General features: G+C 40.6%; 1 protein-coding gene across 1 annotated transcript in view; it reads left to right on the top strand.

Moving 5' to 3' along the window:
- Positions 1–708: 708 nt before the first annotated feature.
- The window catches only part of LOC307255345 (retinal-specific phospholipid-transporting ATPase ABCA4-like), a gene marked incomplete at both ends in the record, with an annotated part of 36,722 nt that continues 13,430 nt past the window's right edge, over positions 709–24,000 (top strand). Inside the window, 22 exons of the mRNA XM_080034026.1 lie at positions 709–774; positions 924–1,017; positions 1,204–1,345; positions 1,529–1,668; positions 2,482–2,609; positions 3,228–3,425; positions 7,478–7,567; positions 9,803–10,040; positions 10,432–10,571; positions 11,463–11,579; positions 12,098–12,295; positions 14,766–14,971; positions 16,078–16,254; positions 18,212–18,434; positions 19,182–19,403; positions 20,860–21,064; positions 21,176–21,268; positions 21,568–21,762; positions 22,221–22,395; positions 22,780–22,911; positions 23,145–23,284; positions 23,484–23,621. Of these exons, the coding sequence (XP_079890152.1) occupies positions 709–774; positions 924–1,017; positions 1,204–1,345; positions 1,529–1,668; positions 2,482–2,609; positions 3,228–3,425; positions 7,478–7,567; positions 9,803–10,040; positions 10,432–10,571; positions 11,463–11,579; positions 12,098–12,295; positions 14,766–14,971; positions 16,078–16,254; positions 18,212–18,434; positions 19,182–19,403; positions 20,860–21,064; positions 21,176–21,268; positions 21,568–21,762; positions 22,221–22,395; positions 22,780–22,911; positions 23,145–23,284; positions 23,484–23,621 (3,457 nt within the window). The remainder of the gene's footprint in view (positions 775–923; positions 1,018–1,203; positions 1,346–1,528; positions 1,669–2,481; positions 2,610–3,227; positions 3,426–7,477; positions 7,568–9,802; positions 10,041–10,431; positions 10,572–11,462; positions 11,580–12,097; positions 12,296–14,765; positions 14,972–16,077; positions 16,255–18,211; positions 18,435–19,181; positions 19,404–20,859; positions 21,065–21,175; positions 21,269–21,567; positions 21,763–22,220; positions 22,396–22,779; positions 22,912–23,144; positions 23,285–23,483; positions 23,622–24,000) is intronic.

Here is a 24,000-nt window from a genome sequence, read left to right as displayed (position 1 = left end):
CTTTTCTTATTTTTTTGTATTTGGCTCCGAAATAATTTGGCTATTCATTAGTCTGTATGATACAGAAGACACAACACTGCATCATTCAATCAGATTCATTGTTTAACGTGCAGAACCAAAACAGCACATGGATTAATAATTTTGCTCACGTTTTTCCAACTCGTATTTTATATTCCCCTCCCTGTTAAAAATGGTTGTGTTTTTGCTCAGGAGAATTTCAGAATGGTGTGTGAATGTTTTCCAGTAGTGCTAATAAGTGTGTTCTTTTCATGGTTATAGTCAAGACCACCTTCTACAAGTCCACATTAATACTAGAGGCCAGGTACCAGGGGCCAGTCCTGTTTGACTCAAGGTCAGGTCAAAACCAATGCTAGAGTCAAGTGTTTGTTAAAATATGTCTTATTGTTGAGTATCACATAAAAGCACAAGGTGAAAATGGACCAAAAATAAAACAACTGTGATAGCCCGTAGCCTACTCACTTACCCACCTGGATCGATCATCATGGCAACCGCGGCAACACCTTAGCAACAAGTAAAGTAATTTAGCATCTTTACCTGCAATACCTGGGTCTATGTGACCCCAAATGTCATCGTCTTGATAGTCCAATTGCTTTGTGAGAGGGCAACTGATGGATCACTGATGGAGTTGTGTATGTGCAGGTTTGTCACAGGCTGATGACCCCTTCTAGGGGGTGAAACTGCAGAGCAATGAAGACAGGCTCTCAAATCCGCCTATTACTGTGGAAGAACTGGACCCTCCGCAAGAGACAGAAGGTACTGTCATTAAAGTGAATGGGGGTTTGGACAAAAAACCTCAGACACGCTATGATAGAACATCAGATTGCTTGTATGGGATCAGTTTGTACAAGTGTTTACAAATTAACCTTTGTTTATATGAGTTCTCTTTAACATTTTCTGTTTAGGTCCGCTTCCTGGTTGAGATCTGCTGGCCAGTGCTGCTTTTTATCGGTTTGGTTTGGCTGAGGAAGGCCAATCCACTGTACCGACAACATGAATGTAACTGAACATGTCTTCATAATTATGTTATTTTAGCCATCTCTTTTCTTTACATTCTTCATAAATCAAGAGGCAAATAGGCCTACTAAATTGCCTCCTAGAATCTCTATAATAACTTTTAATTCCTTTGGCAAAATCACTTCACAAGTCCTCACCTTTTCCACATTTTTTCATATGTTGCTTAAGGTCATTTCCCCAACAAGGCCATGCCTTCAACAGGGATCCTGCCCTGGATCCAGGGCATCTTCTGCAACTCCCACAACCCCTGCTTCAGATACCCAACCAGGGGAGAGTCTCCAGGCGTTGTGTCAAACTATAACAACTCTGTGTAAGTCTAATCTAGCACTCTGAACCCTTGTATACTTCCGCTGTAGCAGAAACCTCATACAAATGTCTTTAATGGTGCAGTGTTGTTTTGTTATCTATGTTTAAAATAATTTGCAGATAAAAGATGATATTATGCATCAATAAGTTAGACTAATTGGAAGTGTTTTTTTTTGTCTTGATCTAGATTGGCACGGTTCTATGTGGACATCCAGGAGCTTCTGCTCACTGAGACAGAGGTGGAGAACTTTGGCCGCCTTTGGCAGGAAATGTCGTCTTTCTCAGACTTCATGGACACGATACGCAGCAACCCGTCTGTGCTGGCAGGTAAAGGGCAAGTGTGGGTCATGGTTGAGACAGTAGCACTTCCCCTGAGAATAAAATGGTTGGTTACAAAATAAATACACATATTTATTTTTAAACAAGAAAAAGACTGTTAACATGAGACCTATCTTTGAGGTCTGGCCAAAGGTATAAAAACCAAAAGTGGACACAGGTTAATTATACCCTTTATCTTCCAACTTAATTGAATCATCAGCTACACAATGCTCTTAGCCTGTTTGTGTAGCTGTTGTCCACACATCCTCTTTCTATTGATGTTTGGTTTCTTGCGTCCATTGTGGAACTTCCTTACTTTTTCTTTCGTTTAAAGAAGGTCTCTGTCTGACTTTCAATGACTCATATTTATGTAGCCTACCATAACATGCTAAATGTGTTTGCTTACATTGGCAGTAATGTATGAGATGTCAGATGTTTTTTTTTTTGGTGGATGTAAACTTAATACATCTTTATAAATATTTGAATAACCACTTTTCACATCAATATTATGAAAGCATATGAAAGCAACACAATAAATCACAGTGGACTTTACACTCCCTTTTGCCTTTAATGGTATTCTGTTAGACTCACATTACTCTGGTATGTACATAGTAATTCATTGCTGGGCCATGAGGGCGCAGATAAAATGGTTATTCTTAATAATAGTTTAATTGAAGGGAAATGCGTATACACACACATCTTCTTGCTTTACGGACTTTACCTGCTTGCCAATCTGTATTACTGTGAATCTATTTCTTTGTGTATACTCCAGTGCTTTTCTAGTTCTCACATTATCTCTGCTATTGATTTTTTCTTGTCTAGGTCGTGGGCTGAAGGTAGATGATATTCTAAAGGATGATGAGGTGTTCACGGCCTTCCTATTGCGTGACGCCGGCCTCTCAGAGTCTGTAGTCTACCAGCTCGTCAACGCAAGAATACGACTGGAACAGGTGCAGTACAGTGAGGGAGGGGTGTCGAGAAAAACATTATTGAAGAACTCAAATATTGTTTGCACATTTAAAATTACTTTTAAAGAGGCCATTACTATTAGTGCTGCACGATATTAAGAAAACATGCGATATGCGATAACATATGTTGACTATTGTAATGACAGTATCACCTGCGATAAATAGATGAATACTTAATACAGCATTAATGTCTTTCTGCTTTGAGTTCACTGCAAACATAGACATAGATTATTCTTACCCCCTAGGCCAGGCGTAACAAAGCAGATCAGTTCAGTCTGATCAACGTGTTGAGTTCGCTGGCCTTAACAACCACCTCAGCCAGTAGTGTCTACATGGGGGGGTGGGCATTAGAACAGTAGGGCTTCATCTGATTGGCCAAATAGATTGACATGCAGAGCTTAAATGAATGGCACATGGAACAGCCTATCATTTAATGCAGTTCGAGCAGTCTTAACGACGATACGTATACCGCGATATCAACCTTCGCGATAACGATACATTTGCGATATATTGTTCAGCCCTAATTGCAATGTTTCATGAGTCATATCCATAGATAAACCTAACATTCCAGGTTTACTTTCCATTTTTCTGTTCCACCAGTTTGCCTCTGGTATCCCAGACCTGCAGCTTAAAGACATAGCGTGTAGCCAGGCGCTGCTGGATCGCTTCATCATCTTCCCCAGTCGCATGGGGCTTCACAGCGTCCGCAACGCCATGTGCGCCTTGAGCCAGGAACGGCTGCAGAAGATAGAGGACATCCTCTACGCCAATCTGGACTTCTTCAAAATCTTCAAACTGGTCAGTGCTTTTCCTTACATCCATCCCTTCCCCTCTTTCTGTACTCCTTCTCTCTTTGTGGGCACTGAAATTGATATTTGGGGAATCCCTTCATTGTCCTAATAGTCATTATTTCCACTGAGAGATCCTCTATATGCTGAGTTGGTTGGACAAATAATGTCCCTTTTCCTGTGCTGGCAGTGAAGTGAAGGCCACAGAGGGTACCAGTCTTCCTGTCATTTATCTACAGATTACTTAGAATTGACTGTGGCAACTAGTTCATTAAAAGGCTCTTTTAACTTTTGAGGTTGTGGTATAGGTGCCAGCCAGCCAGCAGGGATGCATGACGGTCCAGGCTTATTTTTTTTATCCATCATACCAACCTTAAAGGATAAGGATGATTATTTTATGGTCAACAATCCCATTAAAAAAGACCAAAACTAACAATGTGCTAGTCTGACTTTTTTGTTGCTGAAGACTGAAATCTTAAAAAACATACCTAATGAAGGAACATGTCTCCCAGGGCAACAGTGTGGTTCATGATGTGTTTTTGACAACAATAGAACTCGATGGCGCAGAGGAACAAGATGTATCCGGTTTTGGATCCAAGCAATACTTGTTAGTAAGATACTTTTTCTTTCTTTTTTTTAACAAGAAAACATACAAAACTCAACATCAACACAGTAATGATGTTGTCAATCAGTGTAAATGAAAGGAGAGGAATCACATCAAATTAAATGGAACAAGGAGGGGTGGTCATTAAAAAAACACCTTAATTTAACCAGGCAAGTCATTAAAAACAAATTCTTATTTACAAAGGCGGCCTGAAAAACAACATTTACGAGAAGCATTCAAGTGGAGTTCAATTACTTGTTGGTTCTGCTCTGTTTAATGGGAATTGTTTATGATAAGAAAAATATGCAATAATACTAGACTTGGACAGGGACGCTGTTCCTTCATGTTTATTGCAACACAATGTCAGTATGCAAATGTATTTATATTTTAATATTGACAGAGAAAATGAAGACTTTAAGATACAGTAAGAATCTGTGTGCTGTATATCAACCTGATGTCAGTCTGTTATTTCTGATGGCTTATGCCCTGTAACAGTCCTTTAACAATGAGTTATTGACAAGTAGCTGCTAAGCCCCACCCCTGCCAAGAAATGTTGGTTAATTGCGACCATGTTTCTCCACCGGTCTTGCTAAATTTCAATAGACATGTTAATCTCAAGCATTGACCCATTATAAGAGATCTCAAGCCCCCAAGGCTCTGAATCAAATTTGGTGTCGATTTAGTCTTTACCTTAAATCAATTGGAAAAATAGAGGTTGGGTGAAGACATGCCCCACTGGGAAATACCTACCAACCTGTGGACCTTTTCACAAAAGCAAAATAGCAGTATTGGCTAAGTTGATACTGGGATATTGTTTCTGCTTGCCGTATAAAAGCTCTAGCTTACTAGCTATCTAAGATGCAGTGGAGCGGCTAAGTGCTCAAATCTTTCAATTTGTGATACAACCGTGATAATTGGCATGAGCAGTCCCCATGGGTTACAAAAAATTTAAAAAAAAAAAATTCTATGAGAAATTTTCAAATTCACAATTTCAAATGCCTGAGAAAATGTTCTTGTCAAGTGACCCATGAAGACTGCTCATGCCAATTTTCACGCTTGTATCATCCATTAGAATATTCTGACGAAAATAAGCACTTAGCCGCTCTAATGCCGCACTTACGTAGCAGCTACTAATGTGCTTCCTACTGGTGGCAAAAGTGTCTTTCTGTTGGCGCTTGAACTCATATGGCTCGTTGTTCTGTGTTGACCTGGTGGGAATGCCTGTGACTAATTACAGCTTGCAGGTAACTCTGCCGGACTAATTCTCCGTTTCCGCATGCATCCACAGTGGGCAAAAAAAGAATGATAACATTGGAGTAGGCAAACTAACACATTTATTTTTATTTTTTATATTTTCTTTGATTCACAGATCCAACTTTAAATGAAAACATATACCTGTGAAATATATCCTAATCCAGAAGTAGATACATTTCAGCAAAATATAAGTAGCATTATACGAGAGCACACACAAAAACAACAAGTTATGCTACAGTATATTGAAACCTTTTTAACCCTTCAATTTTTTCTATATATGTTCGGGGTCAACCTGAGTGAGTCAGGTGACTGGCTCAGGTTGTTGACATGGCATTATCCGTCTTGGCCTGTTTCTCTAATAGGCTTAGCCAGACTCTGCCCACAGCCTGCGTGGTACTCTGTAAGACGTGATGCATACGTTTTGCATAAATACATTCAGATCTACCAGCACACCTGGTTGTTACAAAACCTGACCGTATGCAAGAAAGCTTTAAAAAAAAAGACATTTAACTTATCCTAAACAATACTTTACCTTTAAAGCAAATAGCATAAAAATGTGCCTTAAGTCCCACATAGAGCTCCTGGAAAGCAAAAAGGTATTTCTCTTAAACAATATTTTTAAATTACTAAACATGTGAAGGGAAGATAATTGTTTTTGATTTCACTGACCAACCAATCTAAAAACGGCATATTGCCATATGTAAATGGTAAATCAGTTTCTTGACTCACACACCCAGAGCCGGCCCAAGCCTTCAGGGGGCCCTAAGCGAAATATGCAAAATATGATTAGGGGGCCCCTCTCCAATGTTAGCGCTGCTGAAATTATAGATCTTTGTTAAATATCATTCACACACCCAGTGTTTTCCGCTAGTGCCTCCACTGTGCAGCTGTGCGAAAATATTAGACAGCCGATAATATAATGAATGCATTTAAATGCAGTGAGAGGAACGAAGCAGAAGAACTCTTGTCCAGCTATCCTTTTTTCCACAGACGAGGCTGAAATAGGCTATAGACTATTCACAGTGCATGGGAAACTGAGGGCAGCCCCATTTCCAATTGTTTTTAAATAAACTCAATACACACTGTGCATGAATGTGAACGTGACATGATCAGATAATTTCGGATTACCTCACAGATTTTTATTAACTATTAATTATCTAGACCAAACATTTTATTCCTTCTTTTGTATGATAACTCACATTTGCATAATATGATGTTAATATCAAACACACAAACAAAAACCCTAAGCGACCGCTTAGTTCGCTTATGCCTCGGGCCGGCTCTGCACACACCTCAAGTTTAAACACAGTGCTGCTTACTATGTATGCGTAGTAAAGTAGCATCTTAGCAGGGATATTTGCAGCTCTATTTGGTTGAAAGCCCATAACCACATTGCGTCTGCCTGACCTCTGCCTTGTAACAACTTCCCTTCGCTCGTTACGCTGCCTTCTCCCCTATCAACACCCTCCCTTCCCCTTCGCTTTCTCTCTCTTCCCCTCCGTCGCCTCCCTCCTTCCTTCGTTCATTGAAATGCTGGCGCGAGGAATGCCAGAGGAAGGATATCACGTGTGTCTGTGTGTGTGTTTGTCTTTACGTTTCAGGGGTTTCCGTTAGTAGCCCCCCAAAGCACTCTGTCCACTCCTGGTCCTGACCAGGCGTTTTTTTCTAACCCTGAACACTAATGCTTTCCCAAGAACATAAAGTCATTGAAGGAGGTTGTATGGGAATGATGTCAGATAGTTTCCAGTAATGAACAATACATTTTTAAGTTTAGATATAGGCTCAGTTCCACCATGATTACACACTACACTCAACATGCATGAAAAAAAAATTAAAAAATGTGTGTGATGTGGTTTCCCCTAGTCGGTTGCTGGTTGTACTGTCTGTGAAATGAAAGTGTGAGAACATGATTTACTCTCAGCAGCAAGTACAGTATTTCTTGGAAGAACACTCCGTTTCAAGCCCTGTAGGATTGCTGTTCAACTGGTTTCTTGTCAGATATAATGTAATCTTATGCCTGAGGTCGTCATTGGGTAATAATGACGGCGAAAAGGCTGGTCATATGACGGTCACACCGTACAGAAAGACAAAAGACTCAATTGTTTGATTTCTCCCTTTTTCTACTTTCATTGCATTTTGAAAACACAGTATGGATATTGTTTACTTGACTACTGATGCGCCTTGCAAACTCTATCTCCTTCCAGATGCCTCAGGTTATGGACAGCAGGTCGGAGGGGATTGACCTGCACTACTGGGGTCAGGTTCTTAAGGCAGCATCTGAGAAGATCCAACTTGTAAGTGCTCCAAAATCCCATATCGCTTCCACTATGTTCTTGTCCTTATTTCTAGGCCTTGCAGGATCATTCAGAGGCCCCAGTATTTTTAGCCCTACAGCAGGAAGCTTGCCTCTTCCGCTGCACTGCATATGAGAATCCCTCACAGAGCAGAAGGCTGAGTGAGGGGCTCAACATTGTGTGTGTGTGTGTGTTATATGTGTGTGTGTGTGGGTGCGTGTGTTAGAAACCTTCCTTTACGTGGACAGATTTGTAGGCTCACCTGATAGGTGTTGAGGGTGTGTGACTGTGTGCATGTGTTTGTCAATGCATTATTTTGTTTTATAATATAATTATTAGTAGATTATTATATAGTATTGAGGGAGATTACAATATAATATATTTAGGAGTGGAATAACATAACCTGATACAACAATACATCAGCATGTAATTACAACAATTACTTGACAAAATAATAAGCACAATAATGGATACATTCTTTCATTAGTCTTTCTGTGTACATTCATGAATTGTGTCTCTACTTATTGGTTTACAAACAAACTAGTTCAGATGCGCGCAAACACACACACACACACACACACACACACACACACACACACACACACACACACACATACACACATACACACACACACACACACACACACACACACACACACACACACACACACACAAAGACAGATAAAATAATGAAATAATTATGTAAAGAGTTGTGGTGTGTGTGTTTCGGCACGTTCACTGTACGTCCCAGGGGGTAGAGTATCCCATCGTCACTTTAGCCAAGAGAGAGAGAGAGAGAGAGACAGAGAGAGAGAGAGAGAGAGAGACATAGAGAGAGAGAGAGAGAGAGAGAGAGAGAGAGAGATTCCTTTGAGGTGACACATCCTGTAGGTGGGACCCCTTGTATCACCGTGGTGACAGAGAGGCTAGCCAAATGCTCTCATGACCCACCTCTCCTTCCTTCCAATATAGCAAATGTTTGTGTGTGTGTGTGTGTTTGGGGGAAAATTATAAATATGAAAAAGGGAGGAAAACTAAGGGATAGAGAAATAAAGCGGGGGGGGGGGGGGGTGTGGGTGCATGTGAATGCATGTCCACACGTAAGAGTTTTGGAGTGGGGGACATGGTAAACCAATGAGTTATTTTCATCACTGGCCTGATGTTGTAATAAAGTCTTTACGTTTAAAAGTTCAAGGGGATTACAGAGCAATGCTAATAAGGAGAAGGGCTTGTGGACAAACATTCCTGAAAGAACTCAACTCCACCTAAAACTCGATCCCTCATGGTCATCTGAAGATTTGAGCAGTCATTTCTCAGATATGAGAACATTTTAGGTTTATTGGCAGCCTCCTCGCTATTTAACAAATCAGGGCGAAATGCGATTCTCTCAATAGGAGGATATTTAGTCCACCCTCCAACTATCTTTTCCATTGGCGGAGAGGCGTTCTTCCAACATGTTTGCTTATCTTTCAAACTATTGTTTTCTAGGTTGTTGTTGATGTTATGCAATTTACACAGTATGAAGTTACATGAAAAATGTCCCTACCTCGTAAATAGTCATTTGACAAAATAGCTCAAAGCTAATCATTTCCACTTCATAACAATACTGTTACGTAGGATGGTTGGCAACAGTGCTGACCAGACATGAGTCAAAGTATATGAAAGTAAGGGTGGCATAGTCTGGGTAACTCCAAAGCTGGGGCATGTAACATCATTTGATCAAATAACCGAGTTAAAAGTGTGGTAGCATCAGGAATTTTTTAATCAACCACTTTGGTCCACACTGCAGCTATTGGATGGATTATCATGAAATTTGGTGAACATTCATTGTCCCCAGAGGAAAATACAGAAATGCTGATGACTATTGGATCCTCAGACTTTGCCTCCAACGCCAGCAACACGTATATATTTTCTTTGTCCACTCCTTTGGTTTATAACCAAAACTCATGCTACTCCCAAAAGCCTATGTTGTGTTTTGCATTTAATGCTAATCAGCACATTTTGCATGCAAACACGCTAAAATAATAAATTTCAAACATTGTATTTAGAATTCAGCTCAAAGCACGACTTAGCATAGTACAGCCTCAAAGATCTGCTAGCAGGCTATATACTCAGTGCTCTCATGTTTTAGATGGTTGCTCTGTAATAGCACTGGACCTGATTGTGAGTAAGGACTGAACAGGTTGCCCTAGGTTGACCACTAAGAGAATCCCTTTCAATTTGTGATGATTACAGCTGATGGAGCGGCAGAGCTCTAAGGACCTTCTGAAGGTGGCTATCTCCGTGTTTCAAAGCGGGGGTCCGCCCTCAGCCGACAAGATGATGTCCATTGTGTCCAGCCTGATCTGTGGATACCCAGAGGGGAGCAGCTCCAAAGTCCTCTCCTTCAACTGGTACGAGGACAACAACTACAAGGTGTTTCTGGGAGTCAACGCCACCAAGAGCCGTGACTATGTCTATGACGACTCAACTAGTAAGTCAGAAGTTGGGTTGGGGTTGTAAAAGCTTCAGTTATATGTTTCTGGAACAAACCAATTTACTCTTTGTTATTGAGTAGGCCTAGTTGTGTCACATCCTTTTTTTTAAGTCACACCAGTGCTGAAAAAATCAGTTTGCCATGTAAAAAGTCTAGAAAATCTCCACCATAATAGCTGTTGGATCAGCATTGGGTGACTAATTCAGCATAGACTGTATGACTGCTATCAATAAGTATTTTCTTGATGATATAAGAAAGTACTGTGGTTTTCTAAATCATTCCATATGATGACCTCTCCTTCACTTTTATTACATCCATCTGTTTAACCCTTCTTTTCCTCCTGTTCTTCTAAACTCACTGTATTTTGCATTATTTCTTCTACCCATAGCTCCCTTCTGCAACAACCTCATGCAGAACCTGGAGTCCAACCCTGTCACCAAAATTGTGTGGAATTCAGTCAAGCCCCTGCTGATGGGAAAGATCCTGTACACCCCCGACTCCCCTGCCGTCCGCAAGATATTAAAGAGTGTAAGAAGGGCCGCCTCCAGTCGACCCCTTCACCTCTCTCGCTCCTCACTTTTTCCTCTTTCTTCATCTCTTTCACCACGCTCAGTATCTGTTTATATGTGTCCAAACCCCCCCCACCCTCCCCCTCCCTTCTCAGGAATGAGCTGACTACCGAACCAAGGAGGGAGGAGGGAGAAGGGGGCAAGTTGTAAAGGGAGGGGTAGATTTCATTTTCAGGGCGCTGAGACAAAACAGATCTCAATTTCAAGCAGAGTTTTTTTTTTAACAAATTGTTAAAGGTGGAGTCAGCTTTTCTGGAGAATGCTGGCTGTCAAAATCACTTTTTTGTCAAAATCAGTGAATATCTCCATATGTTCCGCTACAAGTCTGTACTGTGAGTACACTGAAACAATTTAGTGTCAATACACAGCCTAGACTCTGTAAACACTGGATTTTTTTCCAGCTTGATTTTGACAAAATGTGATTTTGACATTAAGTAATCGGTATCTATCTATCTATCTATCTATCTATCTATCTATCTATCTATCTATCTATCTATCTATCTATCTATCTATCTATCTATCTATCTATCTATCTATCTATCTATCTATCTATCTATCTATCTATCTATCTATCTATCTATCTATCTATCTATCTATCTATCTATCTATCTATCTATCTATCTATCTATCTATCTATCTATCTATCTATCTATCTATCTATCTATCTATCTATCTATCTATCTATCTATCTATCTATCTATCTATCTATCTATCTATCTATCTATCTATCTATCTATCTATCTATCTATCTATCTATCTATCTATCTATCTATCAGCACACATCAAAAGAGTCACACGTTGATTGTTCTTTTTGACTTGACATAGTGTTTCTTTGTGTTCTATGTTGCAGGCCAACACAACGTTTGAGGAGTTAGAGAGGTTGCATAACATGGCTAAGGCCTGGACAGAGTTGGGACCTCAAGTCTGGTCTTTCTTACACAGCAGCGTCCAGATGAACATGATCCGGGTGCGAATTCTGCACGTGCATTTCATTCAGAAGCCTGAATCCTGGCTGTACCCAATTTAGTCCATACATTTATTTTTTTATTGAATTCTGATTCAAAAAAAAAAAATAAAAAAAAATAAATCTCTGCACAATACATATCCAACAGTGCCACCATCAGTACATTTGAAAGAATTTGAATTACAGTTCATGTGAGCACAAAAGTAGGGTAATACTCAATTATATCATAGCCGGTGTGATAAGCAGATAGTAAGCAGAGGCATGGACAGTAAATCATGATAAACTCAAGCCCCAAACAGATTAATCTTGCCCTATTCAGTGGATTTGAAGACTGCAGACAAACCACTCAGCTAGCTCTTACCAACAGTAGCTTCGGGATAATCAGCATTCAGTTTGACCATACAATACTCTCAATACTATTGATCAAATGTATGACTTCAATGATTTTTCATATAACTCAATAAACCACACAGTTTTTCTAGTATATTACAAGACATTACATGCGGTTTCATTCATTGCAGGACACCCTGAGAAATCCAACAGTGATGGACTTTGTGGACAACAGTATGAATGACACCGACTTCACCACCAAAGACATTCTAAACTTCCTAAACACCGGTCCAGAGCAATACAGGGAGCCGGGCATGCCCAACTTTGACTGGAGGAACGTTTTCAACATCAGTGACCAAATGATACGCATGTTCGTCCAGTATGGAGAGGTAAGAGACACAACTTAGCCTGTCTGTCTTTCAATCTAGTCACACTTTTTCTTCAGACTCAAATTTTTTCCCCTATTATGGCGAGACACTGCAGATGATTTGGGTAACATTTTAAATGATAGATATCACCATGGATATTTGCCATACATTAAAACTGTTAAAACTATTTTTTCAGAAATATTTGAATAAATGTGCAAATTTGGCAATATCTAACTAATTATGCGTACATTTGCATCTTATTGAAAAATAGAAATCTAGATGTTGGATAAAGCCAGAGTTACAATCTTTATTTTATTTTTACAACATATAAGGGTCCAAAATACAGAACAGATTTTGGATACAGCCTTTTTCTCATTTGATAAATCAAAAACACTATGTACAGGTCTTAAAAATGCATTTTCTGCATGTTTTTAAATACAAAATGTATCATAAATCAGACAATTGACATCATGTGAACAAATCCTTCTGTAGTATCCTGTGCAAAAGTGCTTAGAAGGATTTTAGAAAGTTGTGTTGATGTAGGTGCTCTCGAAGTTGAAATATTTGGTGTGTTGAAAAAAGACTAATGTTGAGATAATGGCCGTTAATGAAGGTTGTATCGGAGAAATATAAAGACGCAAACAGACAAATTTCGGTCACCTAAATGTACATTTTTGACCTTTTATTTGTACGAGTATGAAAGAAAGAAGACACGTTGTTGTGGCAAAATAGACAAAAATTGCAAAGTTGACCAGTATTTTAGCCTACAGTGTTTCGCCTTTTTCTTATTTCCCTGAGTTGCTATTTGCCAAACGTTGCAGATTCCCAGGACTAGGTGTCTGTTCTGTGACTGTCAGTTCCCCAGACAGGTGCATCAGTCTTCCAGCTCTGCTCCCAGGAGATTGCAGACAGGCTCCTTTGAACAAAGATCAGTCCACTTAGCACGGCTATACAGCAGCTCCTCCGTCCAGGAGGCTGAAAGGTTGGCTAGAACAGACCTCCTGTCACCCCCCTCCTCTGCTGCCATTGTAAAGCCAGTGATAAAGTGGAGGGTAGGTGGGAGTGAGTCGCGCCCCCCTATGAGCTCAATGCTGTTTCACTGCATGGCCTCGCATTGAAACACAGCCCTGCACCCGAGAATTAAAAGGAGGGCAAATCGCTCTATCCATCCGTCTCTCTCTCCTCTCTCCTCTGTTTTAATGGGGGCAGGGGTTGAGGTTTATTTGGGAGGGAGCCCTATCGTGGCAGGCATCTCAATCTGTCTTTTGTCTCCAAGTTCGGCATCGAGACCCTTCAGAGCCCCACAAACAAACCCGTGCGATTTAGCCAATTAGATATAGCTGTCAGCTATAGCATGGGGCCATAGGATAGCTGCTGCAGTTAGCATCGGGTCCCCTCACTACTGTCTCGGGGGACGGGGGGGTATGTTTCTCACACTGAAAGCCCTTTGGAACATGTGTATCAGTGAGGCCCTTTCTTCTTGGCCCCATCTCCGAGTGGACATGATTGTGTTGGGAATGTATGGTTCCCATAAACCATGAATAGGAAGTGGTCTCCCGTCTTTCTTTGAGCGCTCTCAGGGTATTGTACAGTAACGTGAATGGAGGCATTAGGCACGGTTTACACAGGGGTGCGGGTCAGTGAGTGTTGTGTGTGTGTGTGTTTGTGTGTGTGTGTGCGTGTGGGTGTGTGGAGGGTGGGAGTTTCACATGGCATTCACATGTGTAGACTTCGGTGTGTGTGTGTGTGTGTGTGCGTGTGTTTGTTTTTGTGTGTGCGTGTGTTTGTTTTTGTGTGTGTGTGTGTGGGTGTGTGTGGGTGTATCTGTGTGTGTGCATTGGAGAAAAAGTGACAGGTGTGTGTGAGAGTCTGAGCCCCATATAGCGAGATGTCTGTGAAATTTTGTAGGTGTGAGTGTGCGTATAAAGCCTACATGTAGTCCTACGCATGTTTTTGCATGCATGAGTGAATGCGTTTGCTTTTTCAGCATGTGTGTGTGTGTGTTGTTTTCGTCTGCCTCTTTAGACTGAACGTAGACACAGACATTTTCCCATGTCACCAGACCCCTCAGTGAAAGATGATTTGTGTTTAAGGTGAATGGACATGACCACACAAAGTCTCCTGGAATGACCAATAGGGGCCAGGTATCGTTTGAAATGTTTCTGGTGATACCTGAGTTTAAGTACAGACCTGTAAATTAGACTTTATTTACACACCATTATCCTAGTTTAAGGAACATTAACAGACTTTTCTATAAAATCTTTCTTTAGAAAAAGGTATTTAGAAAAATACCCCAAATAGTTTGTGTTTTTCTTTTCAGTATGTTGACAAAGTGTGTGTAAAATGTAAGATAAACTTTGGGATGTATCTCATCAAAATATACACCAACAGTAATTATTTGGTCCTGTTTCCTAATATGAGTTTTATAGATGTACATCCAGTCTTTCCAACATCAGACCCACACTAACTCTATTCCCTCCTCCGTTTCCAGTGCATCAATCTGGATAAGTTTGTGGCCTACACTGATGAGTCCATCATAATGCACCAGTCCATGTTCCTGATGGAGGAGAACAAGTTTTGGGCCGGTGTGGTCTTCATGGACATGTATCCTTGGACCACCAGCGTTCCCCCGCATGTCAAGTACAAGATCCGCATGGACATTGACGCAGTGGAGCGCACCAATAAGATCAAAGACAGGTCGGTTTGGCATACTGTATGTGCTGAGGACGTAGAAACCTATTGTGCTTATGACCACTCATAATAAAGCTAGCTGTCTGTATACAGTTGACACCATTTTACAAGTTGTATTTTTTTCCACCAAAATGTTTTTTTTTTTGCCATTTTAATTCAGATTGTTCCATTTGAGCACGTACTTGAGACCTAGAAATGTATAAGAGTCACGTATTTCACAAGAACTTATAAATAATAAGTCAGAAAAATTAACGTCTCTGTGTAGAAGAATGATTATTTTCTATACTCCTTATCTATCCAGTTAATTGTCTGGGACCACTCAGGGGGGCCTAGGTTTCCAAACCACTAGCGGAAACTAATTTATCGAACAAAAGATAGTTCTAAACTTTTTATTGGCAAAGGGGAAAAGGCAAATCATATCTCCTTTCCAATATATTTCATTGCAGCTGACTGGCATACATACATACACACACACACAGGGGGTTAAGTAGGATCCAACAAGTAACGTTTGGATTAACAAAGTCCCCTGACAACCTACCATTTCTTCATTTTTTCTGCTTTTTACCGCTTTATTAATGAGGCAATTTATATGGATTTGTCACATTCCTCAGTGGAAGAAAAGAAAAACCTCCGCAGCTGGCCTCAATGTGTTTTTTTTCTTCTAAAGTCTCTCTGTTTCTCCGTATTAACTCAATACCTGGCCTTGCCTGTCATCCTCCCTTGTCAGGCTCTCACATGCATTTTCCCTTTTCATTTGATCTACCACTTATAAACAGACAGTATGTCAATAGCCCCAGGGGTGAACAAGCAGTTTTTAGCTGTTTACTGCGCACCAATGGACTCACTGGGAGTCCCGCCTCCATACAATTGAGTAATCAGATTTGTAAAGAGGGCTTTGCTTCGGACTTATCCGCTTAAGTAAAAGTAGTGTTCATGCGGTTTGTGTTGTTAGCTTTGGCTTTGAGATGTTTTACATTACACTGTTTTGATTGGAGACTGTGATTGTGATTATGTCAAAACAAGGAAAAAAAGCTTAAATAAATACTTTGCTTAGCTGTTTGTGTAATGAATAATCTGACGGTCAAATTTGAAAAAATGTCATTCTCTTTCAGATATTGGGACCCTGGCCCCAGAGCAGACCCCATGGAGGACCAGAGGTACATCTGGGGAGGCTTTGCTTACCTTCAGGACATGATCGAACACGGCATCATCAAGATACACACAGGCAATGACTGGCCGCTCGGGGTCTACGTACAGCAGATGCCATATCCCTGCTATGTAGATGACCTGTGAGTGAACCCGTTATTACATGCATTGGATTGCATTCATTCAAATAGTTTGCTTCTGACGGCACATACAGGACACTTTCAGCTTGTTTGACCAATGATCAAATGAATGCTACTATTATGTTAGTTACATGATTAAAATATAATATTCAAGAGAAGGATAAACCATTACTTTAAATAATATTTCTGCACGACTGAAAGCGTAACAGTTGCCTTGGACAGAGGAACCCTCACATTCCAGCACACTGTCTCAATTACAGCCGGTTTAATTAGATAAAGCAATATTTTGAAGTGAAGAAATCAACCACAAGTAAACAAGTCTGGGTGCTGGGGTTTCTTGCTACTTTAATTAAAGCCACACTGTTTTTGTTTATTAAAAAAAAAAACTCTAAACCCCACCATATAATCTACCCTTCACATTGAAAGGCCATACTATATTATGCCTTTCAACTATTTTACATTACATTACATTAACATGATTTGTGCAGACTAAAGGCACACATTTTGTATTTGTTTTTGTTTGTAGACATTTTGAGTTGTTATTTACATGACAACAATCTGGCAACATGTGTGTTCACTTGGGAACTGGTCGGCATTGCAGTAATTTATTGATGCATTTTTTTGACTCCCAAACTCCCTCATCAACTTCTCGGCTGCTTTATTGTTAGTGAATTGATAATGTAATTTGAATGTAACCCAATCAAAATGCCAGCCCCCTTAGGACACACCAGTGCATCCACACTGAACCTATGCTACTATTCAAGTGTTAAAGCCACTATGTGTAGAAGTGTAATCTGATCACAATGTCCTTCAAATTGTTCTGCAGCACTTAGATTTGTTTATGGGCTAAATGAACCACTTCTTGTGAGCATGTGTTCCAGTCTATATGTTTTGTTTTGATCAATTCATCAGTGTCTTTGGGTCAGATTTCTTGGGGTGGGTAGCTAAATAAACAGCTGTACGTCAAAGAGCTATTCATTATATCACCACTTGGTGGCACCAGATGTGCAATGTTCTAACCATAGATAGTAAATAATATGGATGTAGCATCCGGGCTGACCTCAGTTATTCATACGGCATCCGATAATCCTGGTTTGGGCGCGTCGCCATTTTGTGAGATTTTTACTCCGCCTCACGTCGGGGCGCGTCGGGGGGAGGGAGATAGCTGACGTATACCTCCGAGGCAAAGTGAGGGACAACGGGCGGAGAACTGTCACTCAAGAGATCGCGGCAATACATTTTAACTTCAGATAAAATAAAAACTAGCGTGGTCCAAAAATTGTCATGGAGATATGACCTAAACTACAGACTAAAATGGTTTTGTGGCCCAGGCTGTAAATAGGTTTAATAAGACTTTGAAAATGGCCTATCTAACAAGTGAGTCAAAGAAAAACTGCTCGGTCTTGGCACCACCCCCCGTGGCACTTCCTGGTTACTACAGTTGTGGTCACTTCCTTATTGGATGCTGGTAAAAATCGCTGAGGTTGGGGCTTGGTTCTAACCCCATACATGGTGGCTTTTGGTTCGCTGCCTAACACAAAGTCTGGTGTCTATACACAGCCTAGGCTCTGTAAACGTGTATGTAAACAAATGGGCCAAACAGAGCCAGCAACATGCCCTATACAGAGCCTAGTCTGTGTATTAACACCAGATTTGGTTCAGTGCGCAAACAGTACGGACAGGTAGCAGATCATGAGGAGATATTCACTGATTTTGACAAAAAGTTATTTCAACAACAAGGACTCTCCAGAATCACTGACTACACCTTTAAATCCACCTTTATTCCATTGTCCATTCTCATAGTCATCTTACTTAAAGAGTCCAGGAGTAAATAATTAACATGTCTATGTATTTACATTGAGAACAAACAGCAGGGTAATCAGATGCGGTCTTTCAATGGTGTTTCTCTGTCCAGTTTTTGGACCATAAACCTCTCTCTATCACTCTCTTCCCACTCTAGCTTTATGATCACACTGAACCGCTGCTTCCCCTTGTTCATGGTGCTGGCCTGGATCTACTCGGTTTCCATGACGGTGAAGAGCATCGTGCTGGAGAAGGAGCTGCGTCTGAAGGAGACCCTCAAAGCCATGGGGGTGGATAACGGAGTCATGTGGTACACCTGCTTCATAGACAGCTTTATCATGATGACAGCTAGCACGGCCTTGCTCACCACCATCATCATGGTGAGAAAACACACAGGGACTATATAAAGGGGCAAGTTGTAGACTTACAGTATGTGTTGGTTTGGAGGGTGTGTGTTTTGTAGTGTGTTATGCTGCCCTCTTGTGGAGGATTTTAAAAATAAATATTTATCAAAATACATAGTACTATGTGGAGAAAGAAGGTATGGGAAATGTACGAATGGAAAATTGCATACTCGGTGAGGATATTAATAAATTAGATGGAACCCTACCTCTGTCATAGCAATGCAGTGAAGTGATCTGCATCTTCCTGCATACCTTGAATTACACAGATCTGTGTCTTCTCAACCTCCCAGCCCACCTATACATACACTTATGTCACTGCATGCGCATACATACAAGTTCCCTCCCTGACCCGATTTTACATTCTTTTTTTCCCTTTGTTTATATATAGTTTGTCTTATGTGAACCATCAAAAACACTAATAATTAATTTAATAATAAATAATTTCAGATGGATTTAAGTTTTTCATGTTATTAAAATGTATTTCAATCTTTATTTGTTACATTTTCCATAAACTATAAACATAGCTGAAAATAGTAAGAAAACTGTGAGTAAATTATGCTAAAACTTGAATTGAAAATTTAGTTAAATAAATTATATTTATGGAGACAAAATGTCACTCACACAGCCAATGGTTGCACTGGCTCTGTGTGATGTTTTTAGATGTGTTAGTTAAAAACTCCTCAGTTTAATCACACACTATCTTTATATATATTTTTCTCTCAGGGTGGAAAGGTGCTGAATTACAGCAACCCCATTCTAGTCTTCCTCTTCCTGTTGACATTCACCGTGGCGACCATCATGCAGTGTTTCCTGATGAGTGTGTTCTTTAACAAGGCCAACCTGGCTGCTGCCTGCAGCGGCATCATCTACTTCACCCTCTACCTACCACACGTCCTCTGCTTCGCCTGGCAGGACCGCATCACCACCACCATCAAGATGGCTGTGGTAGGTCCATCCCTTTGTGGCATTTTACAAAATACAGACAAAAACGAGATTATTTTCAATCACAAGGTTTGGAAAGTGTAGTGAGTGTTGAAAACGATTTCACAAATAGTGAAATGAACAAAGAGTATTGCCCCTAACCGAGGAATATACAGAGTAAATGCATTTTGAAACAAGTGGTAAAGGAAGCTTGAACGCATTAATAGTTTTTAACTGAACAAAATTAATAAAAATTCAAGCTTGAAGCAGCATATAAAAAAACCCACAAGAATACTTAGGGGAGAACGGGCTAAGTACACACACTTTTTACTCTAGTGAGAATTGCTCATCACCTAAACATCTTTCAATAGTCATTCCTACATTAAATTGAAGCTTAAGGTGTTGGCTTGAAATGTGTACCCCTCACTTTTTCTATCTTATTGTAATAAAGAAGAAATTAATCATCAAAGACACCCTTACACATTGTGACAACCAACCTCATCAAGGGGTCGGTTTTCACACACTATGGGGTTGTTTGTCACAATGTTATCTTCATGGGAATAATCTTAAAAAGAAGGCAAGAAAGTAGAACTAAATTTGAAAGTTTAATTGCATTGTTAAGTTGACAAATAGGCCTACATAACTGTAGCATTGGCAGCTGGTCTAGTTTGGGATGCACTGGGTTGTTTTGATTTTGTTGCCCTTTTTTCTTTTGCATGCTAGCTGCCTTTCCTGCTCTATTCTTTCCTTCTCTGGGGTGTCAGTGAGGATACAGCTTGACAATTTCTTTCGTTATTGGGTTCCTTTTCTGGCTGCAGCCTTTGGATAACATGTGACAACCAACCCCCCAAAAATGTGACGACCAACCCCAACTTGAATTTCTTGCTTGCATCAAGGCCAACGACCATCTGACAACTAATTAGCTTGCTAACCACAATCTAAACTATAGTTTACCCTTCACACTTTGTATGGGTAACAAGTGTTTTGTTATAAACCCATTGTGTAAAAGCCTGGAAGAAAAATACTGAGGAGCTAAATATTTTCAATTTGACATGAAAAACACAAACTGTCCTCTCACCTCAAATTCAGCAGTCTAACTCCAAGGAAGACTGTGTAGGTGACCTCTGATCCCAATTCTGGATATTTACGTACATACCAAAATTTCACAGACAGCGCCTTCTGGTTCCGAGATATAACGATTGTGATAACCAACCCGTGTGTCATATTACCCCGTTCTGCCCTATATAGTGTTGTTAATAATATGTATAATATATGAATCGTATGTGTCTAAAAATCTGGAGGAAGCCAAAGCTTATTAATTCCAACTCCTTATTCAATTGCTGATAATTATCAATACTTTTTTAGAAGTTGTAAACATCTATAATGTAACAATCAGTATGACAATTAACATCTCTTTTTGTAGATATTTTGCACCATCTTTCAGTAAATAATTTGTTAATGCATCCCGCTGCTTCCATAGAGCTTGTTGTCTCCTGTGGCCTTTGGCTTTGGGACAGAGTACCTGTCGCGGTACGAGGAGCAGGGTTTGGGTCTGCAGTGGGACAACATCCGCACCAGCCCGCTAGAGAAGGACACCTACTCCTTCCTCACCTCTATTCTCATGATGGTGTTTGACGCTGTGCTCTACGGCGTGCTGGCCTGGTATCTGGATAACGTCTTCCCAGGTTGGGCTGCTACTACACCAGATGATTTACTTTTCAACAGTATTCTGCCTCCTTTATAGCTGCTACAAGTTTACTGTACTGAAAATGTACGTCAAATTTCTCCTCTCACAGGACAGTATGGCATCGGTCGACCATTCTACTTCCCGTTCCAGCCCTCGTACTGGCAAACTCAAGGATCCTCTCAAGAAGAAATGGATGTTGATGGTTAGTTTCACCAACACTTAACATTTTAAGCAGCCACGTAACTGCAGGTTGAGACTGCACAACATCCCCTTCTGCGGATTTAGTAATTTTTTGGGGCCTAAAGCAAAAAGGGTTTCAGGCCCTCTCAACATCCTGTGTTCTCCCCCTTTTTCAATCCATATCTATCTTTTATGGGGCCCCTTGGTATATTGGGGCCCAAGGCAAGTGCCTACCTTTGCCTAATGGTAAAGTATGTAAGTCCACATCTGGAACTCAAAAATCCTAACCAGGGATATGCCTCTGCAATCTATCTTCTTCAGATCTTGACAAACCAGATTCGGAGAAGGATGTGGAGAGCAGGGACGTGCCGGTGACGTACACCTGTAACGGTTCAGGCTGCAAGACGACCTGCAAACACCAGAGTAAGAGAGACAGACTGGAGAGAGAGAGAGAGCTGCTGAAACAACAAGAGGAGACGCCCAACCAGGCAGAGGGGGACGACTCAGGGAATGGAGGTAAAGACACATATACAGCAGACCTGGAACTAATAGAGCCAGCCAGTATTATGTGATTGACTGAGAGGGACTGACTGGAGATTGGACATTAACGCCACACTCAATGGGGGAACACTGAGGACATCTGGTGGACATGCCAAGTAACACACTACACCTAAAAACCTAACCCGCAAGTGTCACTATTAGGGAGGGCTGTAAATTCAATGTTGCATAGGACAAATTTGCTTTTGTGCTTAATACATGCTTGGAAGTAAAATAGAAAAAAAAGTAGGAATTTGTAGGATACAAATAAAAAATCATCTGAAAATGTACACTTATATTTATGGTACTCAAGCCAGTGAAAAGTTACTTTTTAAACTTTACACACCTTTTGTTTCTAAACTTTAAAATTGAGAGCAAAGTTATTAATGCAGTCCATTTTCATTTGAAGTGTAACTCACTGTTTTTTTCCAATGCAGGCCAGTGCTTTGAGGCCGACCCTGTGGGCCTGGTGATGGGGGTGCAGATCCAGGACCTGTTGAAGGTGTTCAAGGGAAGCTCTCGTCCCGCTGTCAACTGCCTCAACATCAACTTCTATGAAAGCCAGATCACATCCTTCCTGGGGCACAACGGGGCCGGAAAAACCACCACCATGTAAGCTCAAGTCAAGATTCAATAAGTTACAGAAGTGGAGTAAAGGGTCAGTCAAAAAACATGTAAAACCTAAAAAAGAGTTTGATAGATCCGGCTGTTTCATGAAGATTTATTTTGCTAGTTCATATAGCTATGAAAAATTGCAATATTTACAAGTTTTAGCAGCCTGTCTGCAGCTGTGATTCATCTAGCAATAGTTTTTAATTTGAAAGTGACACCCAAATGTTATTATATATTTTTTAAATTGTCCGTATTTCTTACAGACACTACCTTTACAGCCTTTTATAGACCTTCAGATTACCCTACTTGTGTATCTCTACTGAAATCTTAGTGAGTAGTTGGCGACACACATGGTGTCATGGTATGTTTTTCTGTTCTGTCCAGGTCCATCCTGACTGGCCTGTTCCCTCCTACCTCTGGCACGGCCTACATTAATGGAAAAGACATTAGGACGGACATTGACTCCATCCGCACCTCCCTGGGGATGTGCCCTCAGCACAACATCCTCTTCAAACAGTGAGTTACATCACAGATGCCGCTAACGGGACTGGAGTCAGTTTGAATATACAGCATAAGAGAGCAATACGAGAGAGGAACCACTTATGTTGTCCATGACGTTGAACAGGGTCAAAATCTAACTAATATCTAACTAACTATTCGTAAATGTGCACATTGTTAAAAAACATGGTCAAATAGCAATTTTTCACTGTAATTTTCATCTATAACCACTGCCCTGCTTTTTGTTCCAGTCTCACTGTGGCGGAGCACATTCTGTTCTACTCACTTCTGAAGGGTCAGACTCAGGCAGCGGCGGAGAAGGAGGTGGAGGACATGTTGATGGACCTGGGGCTGCCTCACAAGAGAGACGACGAGGCTCAGAACCTCTCCGGTAGGAAACACTTCTTCCTCTGTGTTTGAGAGAGAGAGAGAGAGAGAGAGAGAGAGAGAGAGAGAGAGAGAGGATTGAATTATCCCTTCATCATTAATAATAATAACAATTATTTTTATTTGGTCACCTTACAGGGCAGAGTTAAAAACAAAATCAACCATAATAAAAAAAACACTGTTCTACCTTTTAATCTCTGCAGGTGGCATGCAGAGGAAGCTGTCCGTTGCCATGGCGTTTGTTGGAGGGTCAAAAGTCGTGATCCTGGACGAACCCACCTCAGGAGTGGACCCTTACTCCAGGAGATCCATTTGGGACCTCCTATTGAAATACAGAGCAGGTAAAAAAAATCATATTAAACCAAATAAAGGTGCACCAAGCAGTTTGTTTATTCAGTTATGAGAATATACCGTAGAAAATGTTCACTGCTCTGACACACCCAAAGTTACCTAGTGCGCCTTTAAGGCCCACATTTTAACCCTTTAGATCCACATTCTAAAAGGCACATTTAACCCCCAGCACTACACATGTCAGCCCCCAGGACCACTTTTTACTGCTACACTAATAAACTCAAATCCTTTGCAGCTTTACAGCTCTCCCGAAGGCACTTGAATTAAGTGGTGAGCTGATCAAACGGAAAAATTCAGCTACAACAGAAGAATAAATTGCAGTCATAAAATTAATAATCTGTTGGCAAAGGCACTTGAAAGTCGTGCAAA

This window comes from Ammodytes marinus (assembly GCF_949987685.1).
Source record: "Ammodytes marinus genome assembly, chromosome: 9".
Taxonomy (NCBI): Eukaryota; Metazoa; Chordata; class Actinopteri; order Uranoscopiformes; family Ammodytidae; genus Ammodytes; species Ammodytes marinus.
Note: the sequence above shows the minus strand (reverse complement) of the source record. Positions and strands in the feature narration are given on the sequence as shown.